The sequence below is a fragment of the Protopterus annectens genome, chromosome 17.part0, assembly GCF_019279795.1.
Source record: "Protopterus annectens isolate FY-2018-M chromosome 17.part0, PAN1.0, whole genome shotgun sequence".
In the NCBI taxonomy this organism is placed as follows: domain Eukaryota; kingdom Metazoa; phylum Chordata; order Ceratodontiformes; family Protopteridae; genus Protopterus; species Protopterus annectens.
In genome coordinates this window covers 675,294,134-675,312,216 of record NC_056751.1, presented here as the reverse complement: position 1 = coordinate 675,312,216, position 18,083 = coordinate 675,294,134, and the positions used below count along the sequence as shown (strand labels likewise).

Here is an 18,083-nt window from a genome sequence, read left to right as displayed (position 1 = left end):
TCATTTACAGTCATGGCAAATAAGTGTTTATTTTGTTATACTTACCCTTTTAAAGGAATCTTACAGAATGTTCAGTAACCTCATGTTTCTACTGTCTTTTGCATACCCTCATATTTGTTTTTACTGTGCTGTTTTGCATGCCCCCATATTTGTTTTTACTGTGCTGTGCCTTGCATGTATAACTCACCCATGTGTCTCTGCAGTCCAAGGTAGGTTGTTCTGAGCATTTATAACTCTTTCTTTGGAGTAATCACTTCACAATAGATCCTCATGTTGAGTGACCATAATGTTTTCAGTTATGTCTTCATTACAAACCTAGATTCATAATAATAGGTGATTGTGCTATCTCCCAGTTGCTGCAAATCTAGCCCAGACATCCATATTTCACCTCTCAACTTAAAGTAAAACATGCCAAGGCATTTCAAAACTACCTATGAAAAAACATACTTATAATTTTCTGTCTGTGATAGTACAAAGGAAACCAATTGTAATTAAACTATGAACAGCATTAATAAACTTCTATGTTCACAAATTACATATACGTGCATTTCAGTTGTCAAAGGCTTACTCTATGCTGGTGATCTGGCAGTACTTACAGCTCAAGACGAAAAGAATTCTTTTAATGGTCTTTAAGCATTTTTGCACTGAAATGCACTTCTCTTAACAGTTTTTCCAGTTAATTTTTGAATATTATAAAGCAAACCTTTAATGGACCTCTTCTTTTACATTCTGCCTTTCAGAGCCATGATGATGTACATTTTTGCTAATCTGAATTGCAAAAATAAACATAATGTCTATTTTTACCTACAGAATGCATTCAGCATTTAAATAATGTTGCAAAGTTTAAACTGCCAAACACTTCAATTAAGTAAACAAAAATAATTGATTTTACTTGAAACTACAGAAAGACCTTGCGCTAGTGGGAGGTTGGCATATAATGGTTAAGTTGTTTACCTTACAAACACAAGGTGCATGCTTTGATTCTCTTGTGTGATAATTGGCTAGGTTTAAAATGGCATACAAGGACAGTTAGCCTAGCACTAATCTCTCAGCAAAAACCTCACCTGATATCATTGTAAGAGCCTTCTTCTTCTTTATCTTTGTCTTTTTCTCTCACCCATTTATGTTTGCCACTGTGGTGTAACCAGAGAAGCAAAGCAAACAACGTCAGAAGAATGAGTCCCATGGTAAGTGTTACTGTAATGCCAACAATGATTCCAGATCCACTGCTAGATACTGAAACAGAACAAAAAGTATACAATTTATTTATTTTATTTATAAATACAATATCTAAGGAATTTTTTCTCTTGCAAAATCCAACACCGCTATCAAAAAATCTTTACCTAATGAATGCTGATCTGGAATGATTTAATGATATCTGTAAATGGTACACACAAGAAAATATAGAAACTTATATGCCTTGTCAACAAACCAATATGCAATTAACAGACCAAAGACTCAGACATAGTTTTTAATTGTTTAGAGGCACTGCATTTACACTGACCAGTTCTAAATGGATTTGACATTTCTATTAGTCCCCGCTAAAAATCAGGGAAAATGGCTTTGGGCAGGATTCACGAAGCCTCCGTGTAAGAGTTATAACTCATACACGGAGGCTGCAGTTAAACGGAGTGATGTCAGCATGCTCTGCATATTCATGAGAGCATGCTGAATCACACCTAAGGCTAACACGGTCCATGTAAGACAGTAGGGGGCATGTCCGTAGGCCGAGCCCTGTAAGCGGTCACGCCCCCAGAAGAGTAAAAGTGCCCAAAGTAAACACCCATGACAGAGTCCATGGAAATGTGAATAAACACAACACAACACATGCCCCCACAAACTATGAACATAAAATGTACAAATGAACATCTCATAATTTTTTTTAAATTGTAAAGATGTTTAACCGTGAGTGCACTCGTTTGCGCGGGCATGCCCGTAGTGCAGCTACAGTTAGCAGTCAGTGGGAAAGCATATAAGAACTAAATATGAAAAGTAAGCCAAGAAGCAATAGCGTAGCGGTACAGATGTTGGCTGAAGAGCAGGCATTCATGGTTCGAGCCCCCACAACACCAATTTTTATTTTTAGCAAAATAAGCATGAAACAAGTCCCTGACAAATATGTACACATAAAATCACATTTTATGTAAAATGTAATGAAATAGCCCATTTATATTGAAGAAATGTGAGGTAACAAAACAATAAAAAATGCCAGATGTGCCCATAGCTGAGCTACAGTTTAACAGGGTGAGTGCATCTGCCCATAGGTGAGCAGTGGTTTAACTGGTGCAAAATGAGTACCCGTAGCTGAGCAGTGGTTTAACAGGTGCAAAATGAGTACCTGTAGGTGAGCAGTGGTTTTACACGCTGAAACTATGTGCCCCTAGCTGAGCTGAGCATAATATGCGTGCTGATAGCCAAATGAGGCTTAAACCAGCGCACCCCGTTTGCGCGGAGCTGCGGACCGCGCAAACAAGCTAACCGACGGGCAACATTGAGCAAGCCGTATCAAAACTGCCTTTACACAGACACACCCCTCAGCTTGTCTTGACAGTCATAAAAAATAAAAAGTACTGGTCAGGTTCGAACCCAGGATACTATACACCATAGTCAAGGTACTGAACCACTAAGCCATGACAGCAGTACCTATAAATGCAATAATAGCAAATATATAGAAATGAATACAAACTGGAGCATGACAATGCAGGTTTAGTGAAGTTGATATAATTTCAAAATGGCCAATCACAGATATGTGCGGGAAAAACGGACTATATAAGCCCCATAGGCGGGAATACACAGCATAAACGATTGTAGAACTGACTTGCAGCCAGAATGACAGGAGTAGGTGAGGGTAGTTGCTTTCGAGCACAGAGGTGGGGCGTTGAGGAGTCCAGGTACATGGTCTGGCTCCTAGTCCACAATCATGAGGCCCAACTCATGCAGGGCCAGGTCCTGTGGGGAGCATATAGGGCTGAGGCGTGGGACCGGTTGGCTCATGAACTCATCAGTGCCACAGGGATTCCAAGGACTGGTGAGCAGGTCCGTCACCACCATGCGGACCTGAAGAGATGCAAGCAGGACCAATTGAACCTATGGATCCAGGAGGCCCGGCAAATGCCCAACGCCCCACTACTGAGTAAGTTACATTTAATTATGTATGTAAGAAATTAAACTAGCTGATATTATGGAGATGTGTATTCCAATATTACTTCATTTATATTACAGCTGCAGGTGTCCATTCTGTGAACCGCAGAGCCTATGGTGATAGGCTGGTGCGGTTGCGCCACCAGGCAGGTCAGTAATCCACTACCAGTAACTGTAAAGAAATATAAAAGTATGGCAGTCAGCAAAAGAGTGCAGTGTAGTCACTAAGTAATAAAATGTGCAAGTAACAGTGTAAAAGTGTTTGCAAGTATTGCTTGATTACAAAAGTGTGTTGCAGCCTGTAAGCCAAACAGAAAAATGAAAATGTCTGACATAAATCCTGAAATAAAAATGCCCCACCTGTAAGAAAATAGTACACAACCTGCAGCAGGCTGAAAAGTATAGCTGCAGAAGATGATGAAATCACATGTGTGAAATATAACCCTGTTGAAATACTGAAACATGACAGAAGTGAGACTGCTGGAAAGGATTGTAATAACTACAGGTAAAACATGTCAATAAAGCCTAGAAGTAAGTACTATCCTGAATAGTAAAATGAAAACAAGTGAGAGAGTGTGAGAAAGTGTCATGAATCCAGCAATACAGTAGTAATAACCCCTGAATAAAGTATACTGCAGTCAGTACAGAATGAAATGCATCTGAGAATCAAAACCAAACAGCGAAATCTGTTCAAAGTGTTGCTGCATCTGGAATGTGTATCCCAAAATCTGGATATGTTGCTCTCAGTCTGCAATATGCAGATAGTATGATTGTCTGATATACCAAACATCCACACCTGTCTATAGCTATATAAAGCAAATGTAGCAGGATGATGTAGCTGAACAAAGCTAGATATGAATGCGTATGAAGAACAATAAAATGTATATTGATGTTGCAGTAACAGTCCTATCACCAAGTTGAAATAGTTAGCATATAGGAAACTGTAGTTAGAACAGTAGTGTGTATATATGTGCAGCTATTAGAAATGTACAGCATATGTATTGGTATTCAAAGGTGTTAATATTATTTTCTTCACCCCACCCTATAACCACATATAACCCATTCCACGTGAAAATGGAATGTGCAATCACAATTAACACCCCTGGACATTTGTCCTGTTGGGTCATATATATTTGCATGTCCGTTGATGCATCTGCCCTGTTCATACATCCAAACCTGATGGCCTGTTGCCATCAATCAACCCTGCATGTTGTTGGACTGTGTATTGCTGTTCAAATTATGCATGTGTTATGCTCGCTGTTCGATGGTGTGAATATCAGGGTGTTTGGTTAATGGGAATACTAATGCATGCTGTTACAAATAATTGTGAATGGTATTATATGTCACTAACCCAAACTGTCATGACATAATGCAAAACATGGGACGACAGGGAAGGCGGGTTCCAGCGGACCCACCTCTCCCACCTCAGCTGGCGAGTGCACCTGGCACTAGTGCCCAGTCTGGACCCTCCTCCGGTGGCCCTGTGCCACCTGCGGGTGGAAGCGCTGCACGGGATGAGGCTCGCCCCCCCCTCTGCAAGTGTGGCCGGAGGAGAACCACCACTCACCCTCTGTAGCATCCGGACTGTGGTGCGAAGGGAGATTCGGGACTCTGCTCTCGAGCCCCTATGCCAGCTTGAGGCACAGGTGGCACATCTTACAGGCATGCCTGTTGCCTGGCCTTCACAGCCCCCAGCACAGCCCCGTCCTGGGCAGTGAAGGAACAGTGGCAACTGCCTATGGGTGGGTTGGCTCATGAACTCATCAGTGCCACAGGGATTCCAAGGACTGGTGAGCAGGTCCGTCACCACCATGCGGACCTGAAGAGATGCAAGCAGGACCAATTGAACCTATGGATCCAGGAGGCCCGGCAAATGCCCAACGCCCCACTACTGAGTAAGTTACATTTAATTATGTATGTAAGAAATTAAACTAGCTGATATTATGGAGATGTGTATTCCAATATTACTTCATTTATATTACAGCTGCAGGTGTCCGTTCTGTGAACCGCAGAGCCTATGGTGATAGGCTGGTGCGGTTGCGCCACCAGGCAGGTCAGTAATCCACTACCAGTAACTGTAAAGAAATATAAAAGTATGACAGTCAGCAAAAGAGTGCAGTGTAGTCACTAAGTAATAAAATGTGCAAGTAACAGTGTAAAAGTGTTTGCAAGTATTGCTTGATTACAAAAGTGTGTTGCAGCCTGTAAGCCAAACAGAAAAATGAAAATGTCTGACATAAATCCTGAAATAAAAATGCCCCACCCATAAGAAAATAGTACACAACCTGCAGCAGGCTGAAAAGTATAGCTGCAGAAGATGATGAAATCACATGTGTGAAATATATCCCTGTTGAAATACTGAAACATGACAGAAGTGAGACTGCTGGAAAGGATTGTAATAACTACAGGTAAAACATGTCAATAAAGCCTAGAAGTAAGTACCATCCTGAATAGTAAAATGAAAACAAGTGAGAGAGTGTGAGAAAGTGTCATGAATCCAGCAATACAGTAGTAATAACCCCTGAATAAAGTATACTGCAGTCAGTACAGAATGAAATGCATCTGAGAATCAAAACCAAACAGCGAAATCTGTTCAAAGTGTTGCTGCATCTGGAATGTGTATCCCAAAATCTGGATATGTTGCTCTCAGTCTGCAATATGCAGATAGTATGATTGTCTGATATACCAAACATCCACACCTGTCTATAGCTATATAAAGCAAATGTAGCAGGATGATGTAGCTGAACAAAGCTAGATATGAATGTGTATGAAGAACAATAAAATGTATATTGATGTTGCAGTAACAGTCCTATCACCAAGTTGAAATAGTTATCATATAGGAAACTGTAGTTAGAACAGTAGTGTGTATATATGTGCAGCTATTAGAAATGTACAGCATATGTATTGGTATTTGAAGGTGTTAATATTATTTTCTTCACCCCACCCTATATAATACCAAAAAATCAATCCTCTCTGACAAACAGAACTATTATAGCAATCTTCAGCAAGTGAATCACAATAATCCTCAAAAATTCTGGTCAACCCTAAATAGACTTCTTCACCCTGGACAGACTACCACCCCCCCCTTCTGGGTCTGATAAAATGCCTCCCCTTGATACTGCCAACACTTTCAACTCATTCTTCATCAATACTATTAATTCCTTGGCCTCCCATCTATCCAGTGACAATACCAGCATTCATGACCATACATCCTCCAAACTACCAACCTTTAGGCTTCAACCCATCTCCACTACCTTTATACAGAGATGCATTCTCAAACTTAAACCTTGCACCCCCTCAGCTGACCAGCTTCCTTCTGAATTCCTGCAGCCTCTGAAATAGCTTATCCCATATCAATTCTCATTAATAGGACCATAAACGAAGAAACCATCCCTGATGTATGGAAAATCTCTTACATCATACCATTACATAAAGGAGGAAACTCCTTTGAACATTCTAACTATAGACCCATAGCACTATTGTCCCCTCTCGCTAAAATAATGGAAAAATGTGTCCACCATCAGTTAATGAATCACCTTCTACAAAATAAAATACTGACAAACTGTCAACATGGCTTTAGGCCCTATCATAGCACAACTACTGCTCTGCTCTCCTTTACAGATATTATTAACAATAATCGCAACAATAATGTCCTGTCTTCTGCTCTCTTCATTGACCTGTCCAAAGCCTTTGACATGGTTAACCACTCTCTCCTACTAAAAATTCTCGAATCTCTTTCCTTAGGACCTGAGGCTATCCACTGGTTCAGCTCATATCTCACTAACAGGAAACAAGCTGTCCTCTGGGATAACAAACTCTCATCTCTTCTACCAATCTCTCTTGGAGTCCCCCAAGGCTCTATTCTTGGACCACTTCTTTTCTCCCTCTTTATAAATGACTTACAATTAGCCATTCCTCAGGCTACCTGCATTCAATATGCTGATGACTCCACACTTATTTGCTCTGCTAAATCCATTTCTGAATTTCAAACTAACACTCAAGCTGTATTTTCTAAAGTCGAAACTTGGTTCCTAAAACGCTGTCTACTCCTAAACGCAAAAAAGACCAAACTACTTCTCTTTAAACCTACTACCAGATCCCCTACACTTGACTTCTCCATTGTGTCAAATAATGGAACCATTATATCACCTGACTCTACTACCAAATTGCTAGGTGTCACGATTGATAACAATCTTTCCTTCGATCTTCATATCAATAATACCATTAAATCTGTAAACAGGAAACTTGGCTCGCTATATAGAATCAAAACTTTTTTAACCTTCCCAGCAAAAGTGAATCTTGCCCACTCACATCTTATTTCCACACTTCTCTATGCCTCACCTATCTACACTAATCTTAAGAAAAACAATCTCTCTAAACTATCTACCTCCTACAATAACATAGCTAGATTTGTTACTGGAAAACAATTTAGAACCCACCATTGTCAGAATCTGCAACAACTTAACTGGCTTGAACTGACAAACATGTTGCTTCTATCCCAACTTATGTTTGTCCAAAGAGCCTTTTACCAACCTCTTAATACACCTGCTCTTTCTAACCTCTTAAGCCCCTACTCAAACCTGAACTCTCTCCGCTCTTCTAGCAAACTGCTAGTTACCTTAACCAAATCTAATAACCTTGCTGGTGATTCCCTTTTCTCAAATGCCATTGGGAAACACTGGAATAAACTTCCTCCCGAACTTACTTCAATTGCATCTACTGCTCTGTTTAAACAAAAACTAAAAGTCCACCTTAATAACCACTGGATATGTTCCTGCTCTAAACCTGATTGAAATTTTCTTGGCTCTTTCTCCTCCTCATGGCTATTTGTCTCTCTCTTTCTGGCAATACATATCTCTTCTATTCTGTACTTTGTTTTGCATAATATTCTCTCTTTTCCTTGGTCTCTTGCTTTCTCTAATTGACTTTCTCTAATTGATTCCAATGATGAAATTATGTTAACATATGCTTTATACCTTTAAATATAATTAGTTATTCTTGTCTTGAGTAAAATACCTACCACTTTTTTAAATCTGTTTGTTAATCTGTTATTATGTATTTGTTGTTTTGTTGTTATCCGTCCAGTCTACATGTGGAGCTTTTCTCCCCGGGCCTCTACTGAAAATGGAAATATATCCAGATAGACTAGCCCGGTTAACAAATGTAAAATAAAAAATAAAATAATAAACTATAACCACATATAACCCATTCCACGTGAAAATGGAATATGCAATCACAATTAACACCCCTGGACATTTGTCCTGTTGGGTCATATATATTTGCATGTCCATTGATGCATCTGCCCTGTTCATACATCCAAACCTGATGGCCTGTTGCCATCAATCAACCCTGCATGTTGTTGGACTGTGTATTGCTGTTCAAATTATGCATGTGTTATGCTCGCTGTTCAATGGTGTGAATATCAGGGTGTTTGGTTAATAGGAATACTAATGCATGCTGTTACAACTAATTGTGAATGGTATTATATGTCACTAACCCAAACTGTCATGACATAATGCAAAACATAGGACGACAGGGAAGGCGGGTTCCAGCGGACCCACCTCTCCCACCTCAGCTGGCGAGTGCACCTGGCACTAGTGCCCAGTCTGGACCCTCCTCCGGTGGCCCTGTGCCACCTGCGGGTGGAAGCGCTGCACGGGATGGGGCTCGCCCCCCCCTCTGCAAGTGTGGCCAGAGGAGAACCACCACTCACCCTCTGTAGCATCCGGACTGTGGTGCGAAGGGAGATTCGGGACTCTGTTCTCGAGCCCCTATGCCAGCTTGAGGCACAGGTGGCACAACTTACAGGCATGCCTGTTGCCTGGCCTACACAGCCCCCAGCACAGCCCCGTCCTGGGCAGTGAAGGAACAGTGGCAACTGCCTATGGGTGGGGATATCAGTTCCACTGTTGCCATCTGTGGGCTCATGGGCTCTGGATATCCAAACCTCCATCCCCGTCAATTGTGTAACCCCCCTACACGTGTCATACACCGCCCCTGTATGCGTCTTGTTTGTCTTGTCTGTTTACCTACCCAACCTACCTCCCCAGCTGTACCGACTTCCTTCACCTGACATACCACTCTCACCTGAAAAAAAAAAAAAAAGGGCACTCTGTACCCACAAAAGAATTACGCCCCATACATAGATGCCCATTCCGCACACATGTCTGCTGGACATGGAAACTATCAATTACAATTGGCTATACAACAAGTATTGTTGTCCTGACACCTCTCTCAGGGGTGGAAGGTTTCAAATGTCACACCAAATTACATACATATGCACAGCTGTTGCTGATGAAGAAATGGGCAGCTATGGGCCTTACCTACATCCCTCCTGCAAATCCCAAGCTTGTTTCCCTACTGTCTTACCCTCTTTGTGACCCCTTTTTCACCACTTTCCTGTCTCCCCATTTTCATTTCTTTCAAAGAAAATAGCGCAGGTGTGCGCCAGAGTAAGCACTGTTAAGCGGTTGTAAGCGGGTGTGCGCATGTGTGCGCGGAGCTGAACGCCAGTGCGCATGCGTGAGCTCCGCACAAACCAGCGCTAACCCGGTTACAACTGCTTAAAAGTGCCTTACTCACTTTGATTGACAGGTCCTGTAGTCAGTTCAAAAGCAAAATAAAATCCCACTGTCAGTCCCGAACCCAGGACCTTGGAAACAGTAGTCTGTATGACCTACCACTAGCCATGACTCTTATACAAGAACATTGTGCTAAAATAAATATAACATGTAATAGTAGGGATGAATGTAAAGGGAATATAGGATGTGTAGTACCCAAAGCATGTCATTTAGAATTACTGTCAAAACTACTGGATTCCCATAATAGTAGTGTGTGAACAGTAACAGCCATGCTAGTTGGTAGCTTGTAGGTAATAATGTCAGTTAATGTACATATATAAATGTATGTATATGTACATTTATATATATATAAATATATATCTATATATAGTTGTAGGTGTCATTGTACATACACACTTACTACAGGGAACAGGAGAAAGGAATGGAGAAATGTGAATCTACAACACAGCCTGAATCATGAGAGAGATACTAACCTTTACACTCACAGAACAGTGTCCACATCATACCAGCATGGTCCCCGCCCTTACAATCTGAAAGGGCAACGCCTATCTCACATACCCTTTTATAGCACTGTCCTGAAATCACAGTGAGAACTGCAATCAGTACACAACTGGCTGTATGCAATTAGCAAATGCTGGCTTACAATTGGTGCAGAGGCCATCACATGGACCTATGCAGATAGCTACAAAAGCATCCTGTACTAACATTCATTGCACTGTCTGGAAGTAGACAGAGGGAGAGAGACAAACCGAGACAGAGAGAAAAAAAAATAATAATAACACGCTGCACACTGTAACTCTAAGCTGTCAGCAGTGACAGTAGCAGCAGGAAGCAGAAGCAGTGGTAATGCAACCAGCTGCGACAAACACAGGTAATGCAAAGTAGCAGGTTAATAGTGTGCATACTGTGAACCCTCCAAATGTGTCATAGGTCTGTATCTATACGTATGTCCATGTGATATGTTGTGTGTACGTAGTTCCACCAAAAGGGGATGACTATACATTACATGTCAATCAGTGTTAGGCCATGATCCTGGCAGCAGTTGTCTGTGCGTTGCCCTCAGCAATGGCTGTAGTGACTGCTTTGAAAGGTCAGCCAGGTTCAAAAGGCAGGATCAGCCCATCACAAAGGCAAACTGGCTGGGAACAAGTGTCTGCAGGTACCCGATATCACTGCATATGCATCCCATACTGAATAATTCCATAACTTAGCAGACCAGGCTGGTTATGCCTATGATGTGGTAGTTCCCAGGGTCAGTCAAGGTGCCTCCTTAGTGGTGTGGGACCACTGTTGCTGTATGCCAGTGTCCAGGTACATATCCTGTAGTACGGCCAAGATAAATTATCAGTCTTATATGCGGTTGTATGTCCTCTTGGAGTGCAGGTAGCACACATCCAGGGATACCATGAGGTCACAGTGATGCTGTGTGTTCTGCTTTGCTGAGGGCGGCCCTCACCTGGACATGTGAGATGATAGGGAGGTTACATACAGCTGTGATAAGTATTTCAACTGGTGGGGGAGAAGGAGGGGGGATACGTGCACCGAACCTGTCTGCAAGAATGTTGCCAATATCTGTGTGTTTGGTGAATGTTAAGTAGGTGTGTATTAACACAGAGCATATCTGAGGCATTTGGTCCATATGTGTAACATAACTGAAGAAGGTCTTGTGATTATCCATAGTGTTTGTGGCCATTTCCCTCCCAGAGTAGGCCGTGGCCATTGTTATGAGAGACCATAGCATAGTACCAGTGCTGACCACAGATGCCTTCCCTTAATGTGAATCTGCTCTGTCCTGCAGTAGCCTCCTGCTATTGTTATACAATCTGCCTCTGTCTGGGGTCCACCGGACAGGATGCCTAACCTTTGTGCATAGGGTCTGGGTTAGAAATGTGTGTGCAAGTTCCATGCAATCTGTGGCATGTCCGTGGTAAGCATTTGCAAAGGGGTCAGCAGTGTGGGTTGTGGCTTCCACTGGCCCAGTGTGCTGCATGGATACCATCTCAGTCCTAACAAGTGAATAACTGTCTAATCACATACATATCAAAGTAGTCTACTGTGCTGGTGGTGGTGGTGGGATATGTATATCCAGGCCGAGTAACTTGTGTCCACATCACACTAGTGGATGGCATCCCACATACAGTACCTTGGGATGAACCCCCAGAGTGAGGTTGTGCATTGGACCTGTCAGTGTGTGCTGACCGATGGGGCATGCTACTATGTTGTGTGGAATGTGGCAGGTATTGTTGCACAGGTGTTGGCTGAGCACTGATATCTGGCCATGTACTTGTGTATCCACCACGACACATACTCATGCAACATATGGGAGTAGTAGTATATCACTACACATGAGTATCATGTATAGTATGTGTGCCATATATTGCTGACATAGTCTGCTGATATCCTGTTTGTGTTCTCTTCCAGGGAGATGGTGCATCAGCGTAATCCCGCCTACTCTGCAGCGGAAGATGAGGAGATACACCAGAGCCTGGTGTGAGAGTATGACATCCTGTTTTCCCGCACCAGTCAGAATCAGCAGGAGAGGGCTGCACTGTGGCAAGACCTTGTCCGTAGGGTAAATGATATTGGCACTCATAATAGGACATATGAGCAGGTACGACATCACTGCAGTGATTTAATCAGAAGTGTCTGTCAGCGTGTGTCAGATATCCACAGGCAACAGGTTGCCACAGGAGGTGGGGTGGCCACACATCCCCCCCTCACCAGACTGGAGGGGCTACTCCTAAGTGTTGTGGCTCCAGCCCCGGAACAGCAACAGCAGTACACCTGCATCATGACGGAGGCTGGATCCACACAGCAGCACGACATGGAGCATGCAGGTAATATGCCATATGTATACTTGACTGTTCTGTACACTGTTAGTTTATGCATGTGTAAGGTGTGTCCGTGGTATGTATCTGTCATCATAGTATGTAATTGTGCATGTGTGATACTGGCAATATCAGCAGCTGACGTGTGAAAGGCAACTGGTGTACTACTGCACTTTATCATATGCAGTATCAATGGCACAGTTGTGCCCACTGACATTAATCTCATCATTTCAGCAGGTCCCTCCGGGGTTACAGCAAGGCAGGCCATCCATGCTGGTGAGTGTGTTTAACAATACCTATAATAGTCCTGATAGTGCTAGTAACACTAGTGTAACTCAGTAGTGCTCTGTGTGTATACTGCGGGGTGTGCATGTGTGCATGTGTGCAGCTGTGCCTGTGCCCATGTGTGCATGTGTGCATGTGTGCATGTGTGCAGGTGTGCCTGTGTCCACGTGTGCATGTGTGCATGTGTGCCTGTGTCCATGTGTGCATGTGTGCATGTGTGCATGTGTCCACGTGTGCATGTGTGCATGTGTACACGTGACCACGTGTGCATGTGTGCATGTGTGCATGTGTCCATGTGTGCATGTGACCACGTGTGCATGTGTGCATGTGTGCATGTGTCCATGTGTGCATGTGTTCACGTGTGCATGTGTGCATGTGTCCACGTGTGCATGTGTCCACATGTGCATGTCTGCATGTGTGCATGTGTGCATGTGTGCCTGTGTGCATGTGTGCCTGTGTGCATGTGTCCACATGTGCATGTCTGCATGTGTGCCTGTGTCCATGTGTGCATGTGTGCCTGTGTCCATGTGTGCATGTGTCCATGTGTGCATGTGTGCATGTGTGCATAAGTGCATCACTGGTAACAATGTGTGGAGACTGTAAACTGTGTTTCCTGTCTTCCTCCCACAGGTTCTGGTGCTGCTCTGGTGTCCTGCAACAGGGAACCTGAATATGGTGCCACAGGTACTGATAATGATGATATTTGTGTAATGGTACAGGAAGGTGTGTCAGGGTCCGCCATTGGTCAGCCAATTGACAGTACACAGCTGTCAGCCCCATCATTGCGCACAGTCATCCTGCCAGTACATCCTTTGTCACCATTGTCCCTAGGTGATGGACAGGATACAGTGGGCATTGACCAGGGTAATGTGGTACCTGTGGCACACACGTCCCCACACAGCAGCCATGGGCAGGGTCCTGCGATGGTATCACACAGACAGTTGCCCATGGGTTCTCGTGGGAGCATCTGTGGGCGTACTGCCTCTGGCAGACGTGCCCAAAGAGGTCTGTCAACCTCAGCTATGTTTCGGGCTGTCATGCAGGCACAGTCGCGTATGGAAAGGTACACCAGACAGGGTCTGAGGGAGCTGAGAGCATGTCGCACAGCCATGACTGACAGTATGCGTGACATCGCGGATGCTATCTGTAATTTCACCGATGTCATAGACAGACATTGTGGGGACATATTACAGCAGTTCCACAACCAAATATCCATGAGCCAGGGCAATGGTGGGCGTTTGCGGCGTCGACATGGCCGTATGCCAGCAACAGCAGCAGCTGGCAGTCGGCGCGGACAACAACAGGCCCGCACACGCCCCGATAGTGCCAGCAGCAGCCCCAGCAATGCTGGGTCTGTGCTGTCATCGGAACGCCCCAGGAGACCACGTGCACCTGGCTCTGGACAGTTCCAACAGGGACCTGTGTCCAGTCAACACACTCCCGCTTCTCATGACAGTACCCAGTCTGGCTTAGTACTGGATACGGTCCATAGCACCCCTGTCAGGCACAGGTACCATGTCCGTGCCCACAGACACTGATCTGTATGACCTGCCAGGTGCAGTCTGTGGCTGTCCACAAACCCCTGTATATGGCAGCCATGAGGTGGAACTGTGTGCATGCATACACACATGCGAAATGTTAACACCTAGGGTGACCACATACACGCACACACTGCACCAACACTGCCCCACCCTGTACTGCTGCCCCTCACCAACACACATACACACACATGTCAATTGGTGGTATCAGTGGCTGACTCAGGCATACCTAACTCACACCCTGTGCATATGATGACACTGTGCCACCTCCTGCAATCTCCAACATCATTGTGGGAACAGGTAAACACTTTGCTGATGCACAGGGTGACTACATAGAAGTGTATTAGTAGTATCATGTTGGTAACAGTACAGTGTGCTGCTATGACTGTGTGTATATCCCAGCATGCCTGATGCAGTAACCATATGAATGTCCTGAATTGTCATCTGCACCCATAGTACGTACCAAAGTGTAACAGCTGCACATAATTGCATGCCGGTGGTAAGGATGTCAACAGATAGCCACATACATGGGTAGCACAGGGGGGAAGCTAACGCAAGTAGTGATATGCAATGGTGGACATGTACAGTAATGGTGTCAGGTTGCCCACAACGACTATGCAATGTGGATGTTTGCGCATGTTGATATGTGTGCAGTACCAATGTAATCCAAATCACAATTAACTATGACATAATATCAGTTCTACCATGGGCATCTGCGCTGTATATTCCTGGGTACATGTGGATAGTGCCTACATATTTGCATTGTTACTTACTGTTATTGTTACCCCTTCTTTGTTGTACAATGCACTACTTCCAGCCCTGCTTACTGCAGCTTTGTTTGCATGCATGTTTGCTTGGGGTTCCCTGGAACACTGCTTACACCTGCAATGCAGAGTTACAGTGCTTCTGTAGACTCCTAGTGACATCTGCATAGCGTACGATACGTATGTCAAGTTTACACATGACAGAACGTCACTGTCTGTCCTGTACGCATGTACGTTGCCTGTGACACATTGCACATGTCTTACCTGGCATTTACCCATGTGTGCAGTCATATATGCCAATGCTATGAAACAGTAGCAGTACACCCACACATACACACCTTCAGTATGTTGTTCCCCATTGGCCCTATGTGTTGGTACTCACCATGGCAATCACACTACAAGGGTAGCATGTGCAAAGGTAACCTGTGAATCACCTCTATGGTCCAGGTGTGGTTTATGTGAGTCATGTGGCAATGTCACAGCTGCCACATGTATGCAGTCAGCCATCACCCTTGTCCAGGAACGTACAGCACATGTGTGGGATGCCACCACACAGCCAATCTGGGGACTGAGCTCTCTGAACCCAGTAATGCCATACCCTGTCAGGTGGCATGTCATATATACTACATCCTGGACAAACTTCAACCCCAATCCCTGCTGCTACTATTGATAAAACCCCTGAAGATGTTTCTGATAGTTTTAACCAATTCTTTACTGAGACAATTCAAGCCCTAGCTAGCCAATTACCTCCTAGCTCCCCTGGTCCTGAAAGTAGCACCCCTAGAAACCTACTTGCGTTCAGCTTCCAACCAGTCGCCACTTCACTTATCCGTACCTTGATCGAAAAACTAAAACCCACTACACTTTCTGCTGATCAACTCCCTGCCGAGTACCTACAAAAATCAGCTGATGCTATTGCTTACCCCATCTCAAAACTAATCAATCGAACCATAGTAGAAGCTAAAATTCCCACCATCTGGAAAATATCCTATGTAATCCCACTTCACAAAGGAGGCAGCTCTACTGAATTCTCCAATTATAGGCCAATAGCTATACTCTCTCCACTTGCAAAGATTATGGAAAAATGTATTCATAGACAATTCATGCACCACCTAATCCAAAATCGCCTTATGGCAGACACTCAGCATGGCTTCCGTCCTCATCACAGCACTACTTCAGGCCTCCTAGCCTTTACTAACACCATAAACCATAATCGCAACAATAATTATATATCCTCAGCCCTCTTTTTGGATCTTTCCAAGGCATACGATATGGTTGATCACCAACTTGTAATCCACACCCTGCAAACATTCTGTCTAGATACTGGAGCCCTCCAATGGTTTCAATCCTACCTGAATGGTCAACAGCAGGCTGGCCTCTGGCAGAACAAACTCTCTAACCTTCTACCTAACACCCTCAGAGTACCACAAGGCTCTATACTAGGGCCCTTGCTGTTCTCCATCTTCATTAATGACCTTCATACTGTCATCCCAAAAGTCAGCTGTATCCAATATGCTGATGACTGTACTCTGATTTGCTCAGCCACATCTCCAGTAGAGTTATGGTCAGCTACCCAGACCACCTTTAATACAATAGAAAACTGGCTTTCTGAACATTGTCTGATCCTAAAAAAACTAAAATGCTGTTATTTTCAACAACACATAGGTCTACCGCTTTCACCTTTACCATAAAATCAAATGATGGCACAATAATCTCCCCTGACCCATCTACTAAACTATTAGGTGTTATCATAGACAATAATCTCAAATGTGACCTACATGTTAACCAAACTATCAAAACCATCAATAAAAAACTAGGGTCACTTTACAGAATAAAAGCCTTCCTAACCCCTCCAGCTAAAATTGCCATAGCTCGCTCACACCTTCTTTCAACCCTTCTGTATGCATCCCCTCTACTCTCGAATATGAACAAGACTGTCCTTAACAAACTCTCAATTTGCTACAACCACATTGCCAGGTTTGCCACTGGGCTGCCTTTTAGAACACATCATTGCATCAATCTAAATCAGCTTGGTCGGCTTGAACTACCTAGCCTAATACAGTATAACCAACTGATTATGGCCTATAAAATCCTCTATAATCCGGACAATACTCCTGCACATAAAAATATTATCACCCCCTATAACAATCCTAGACCGCTTCGATCCTCTAACAAACTACTAATTCAGACTAGCAAAATTAATAACACAGCCGGTGATTCTCTCTTTGCAAACTCTGTAAGTAGATCCTGGAACTCACTTCCAGCTGATATTACCTTACTTTCCACCTTAGGTCAATTTAAAACTAGACTCAAACAACATTTGTCACTTAACTGGCTATGTCAATGTATCAAGCCTGGCTAACTCGAATGTGTAAAGATCTGTTAACCAGTTTACTGTGTAATTTAATTTAATCCTGACTTGTGCTCAGGACTGACTTTAACCTGTGGAACTTGTTTAAATTGCTTACTTATGTAATCTCTGCAAATAATCTGTTTGTAATATGTAATGCTGGTATTATGTAATGCTGTATCTGCTTACGCTTGGAGCTTTTCTCCCCGGGCCTCCGCTGAAAATGGACATGCATCCAGTTGGACTATCCCGGTCAACAAATGTAAGATAAATAAATAAATAAATAAAAAATATTACAGTGACTACAATACAAGTCAGACATTGACATGCACTGACAGCATGCTGAACACACTGGGGCATACGTGGGGACTCAGAATAGCATCCTGCCTGAGCATCACACACCTCCGCAGCTGGCACACAGGCATATGTTCCGTCGGAACAAAGCACATGCCACACATGGCACACACATCCTGTGTGCCACACACTCACAGCCTGTAGGGCTACACAACACACCTGCTACAGACGTGTCAGGTACCTGTCTTGGGTACTGCACTGGGGTCCCACTCAACAGGCTGTATCTGGTGAAGGTCACAGTG

The 18,083-nt window shown here is 43.7% G+C and overlaps 1 protein-coding gene across 1 annotated transcript in view; it reads right to left on the bottom strand.

Moving 5' to 3' along the window:
• LOC122791493 overlaps positions 1-18,083 on the bottom strand; it is a 147,400-nt gene that overhangs the window by 48,772 nt on the left and 80,545 nt on the right. The window contains exon 3 of the mRNA XM_044059236.1: positions 1,065-1,236. Within this exon, the coding sequence (XP_043915171.1) occupies positions 1,065-1,236 (172 nt within the window). The remainder of the gene's footprint in view (positions 1-1,064; positions 1,237-18,083) is intronic.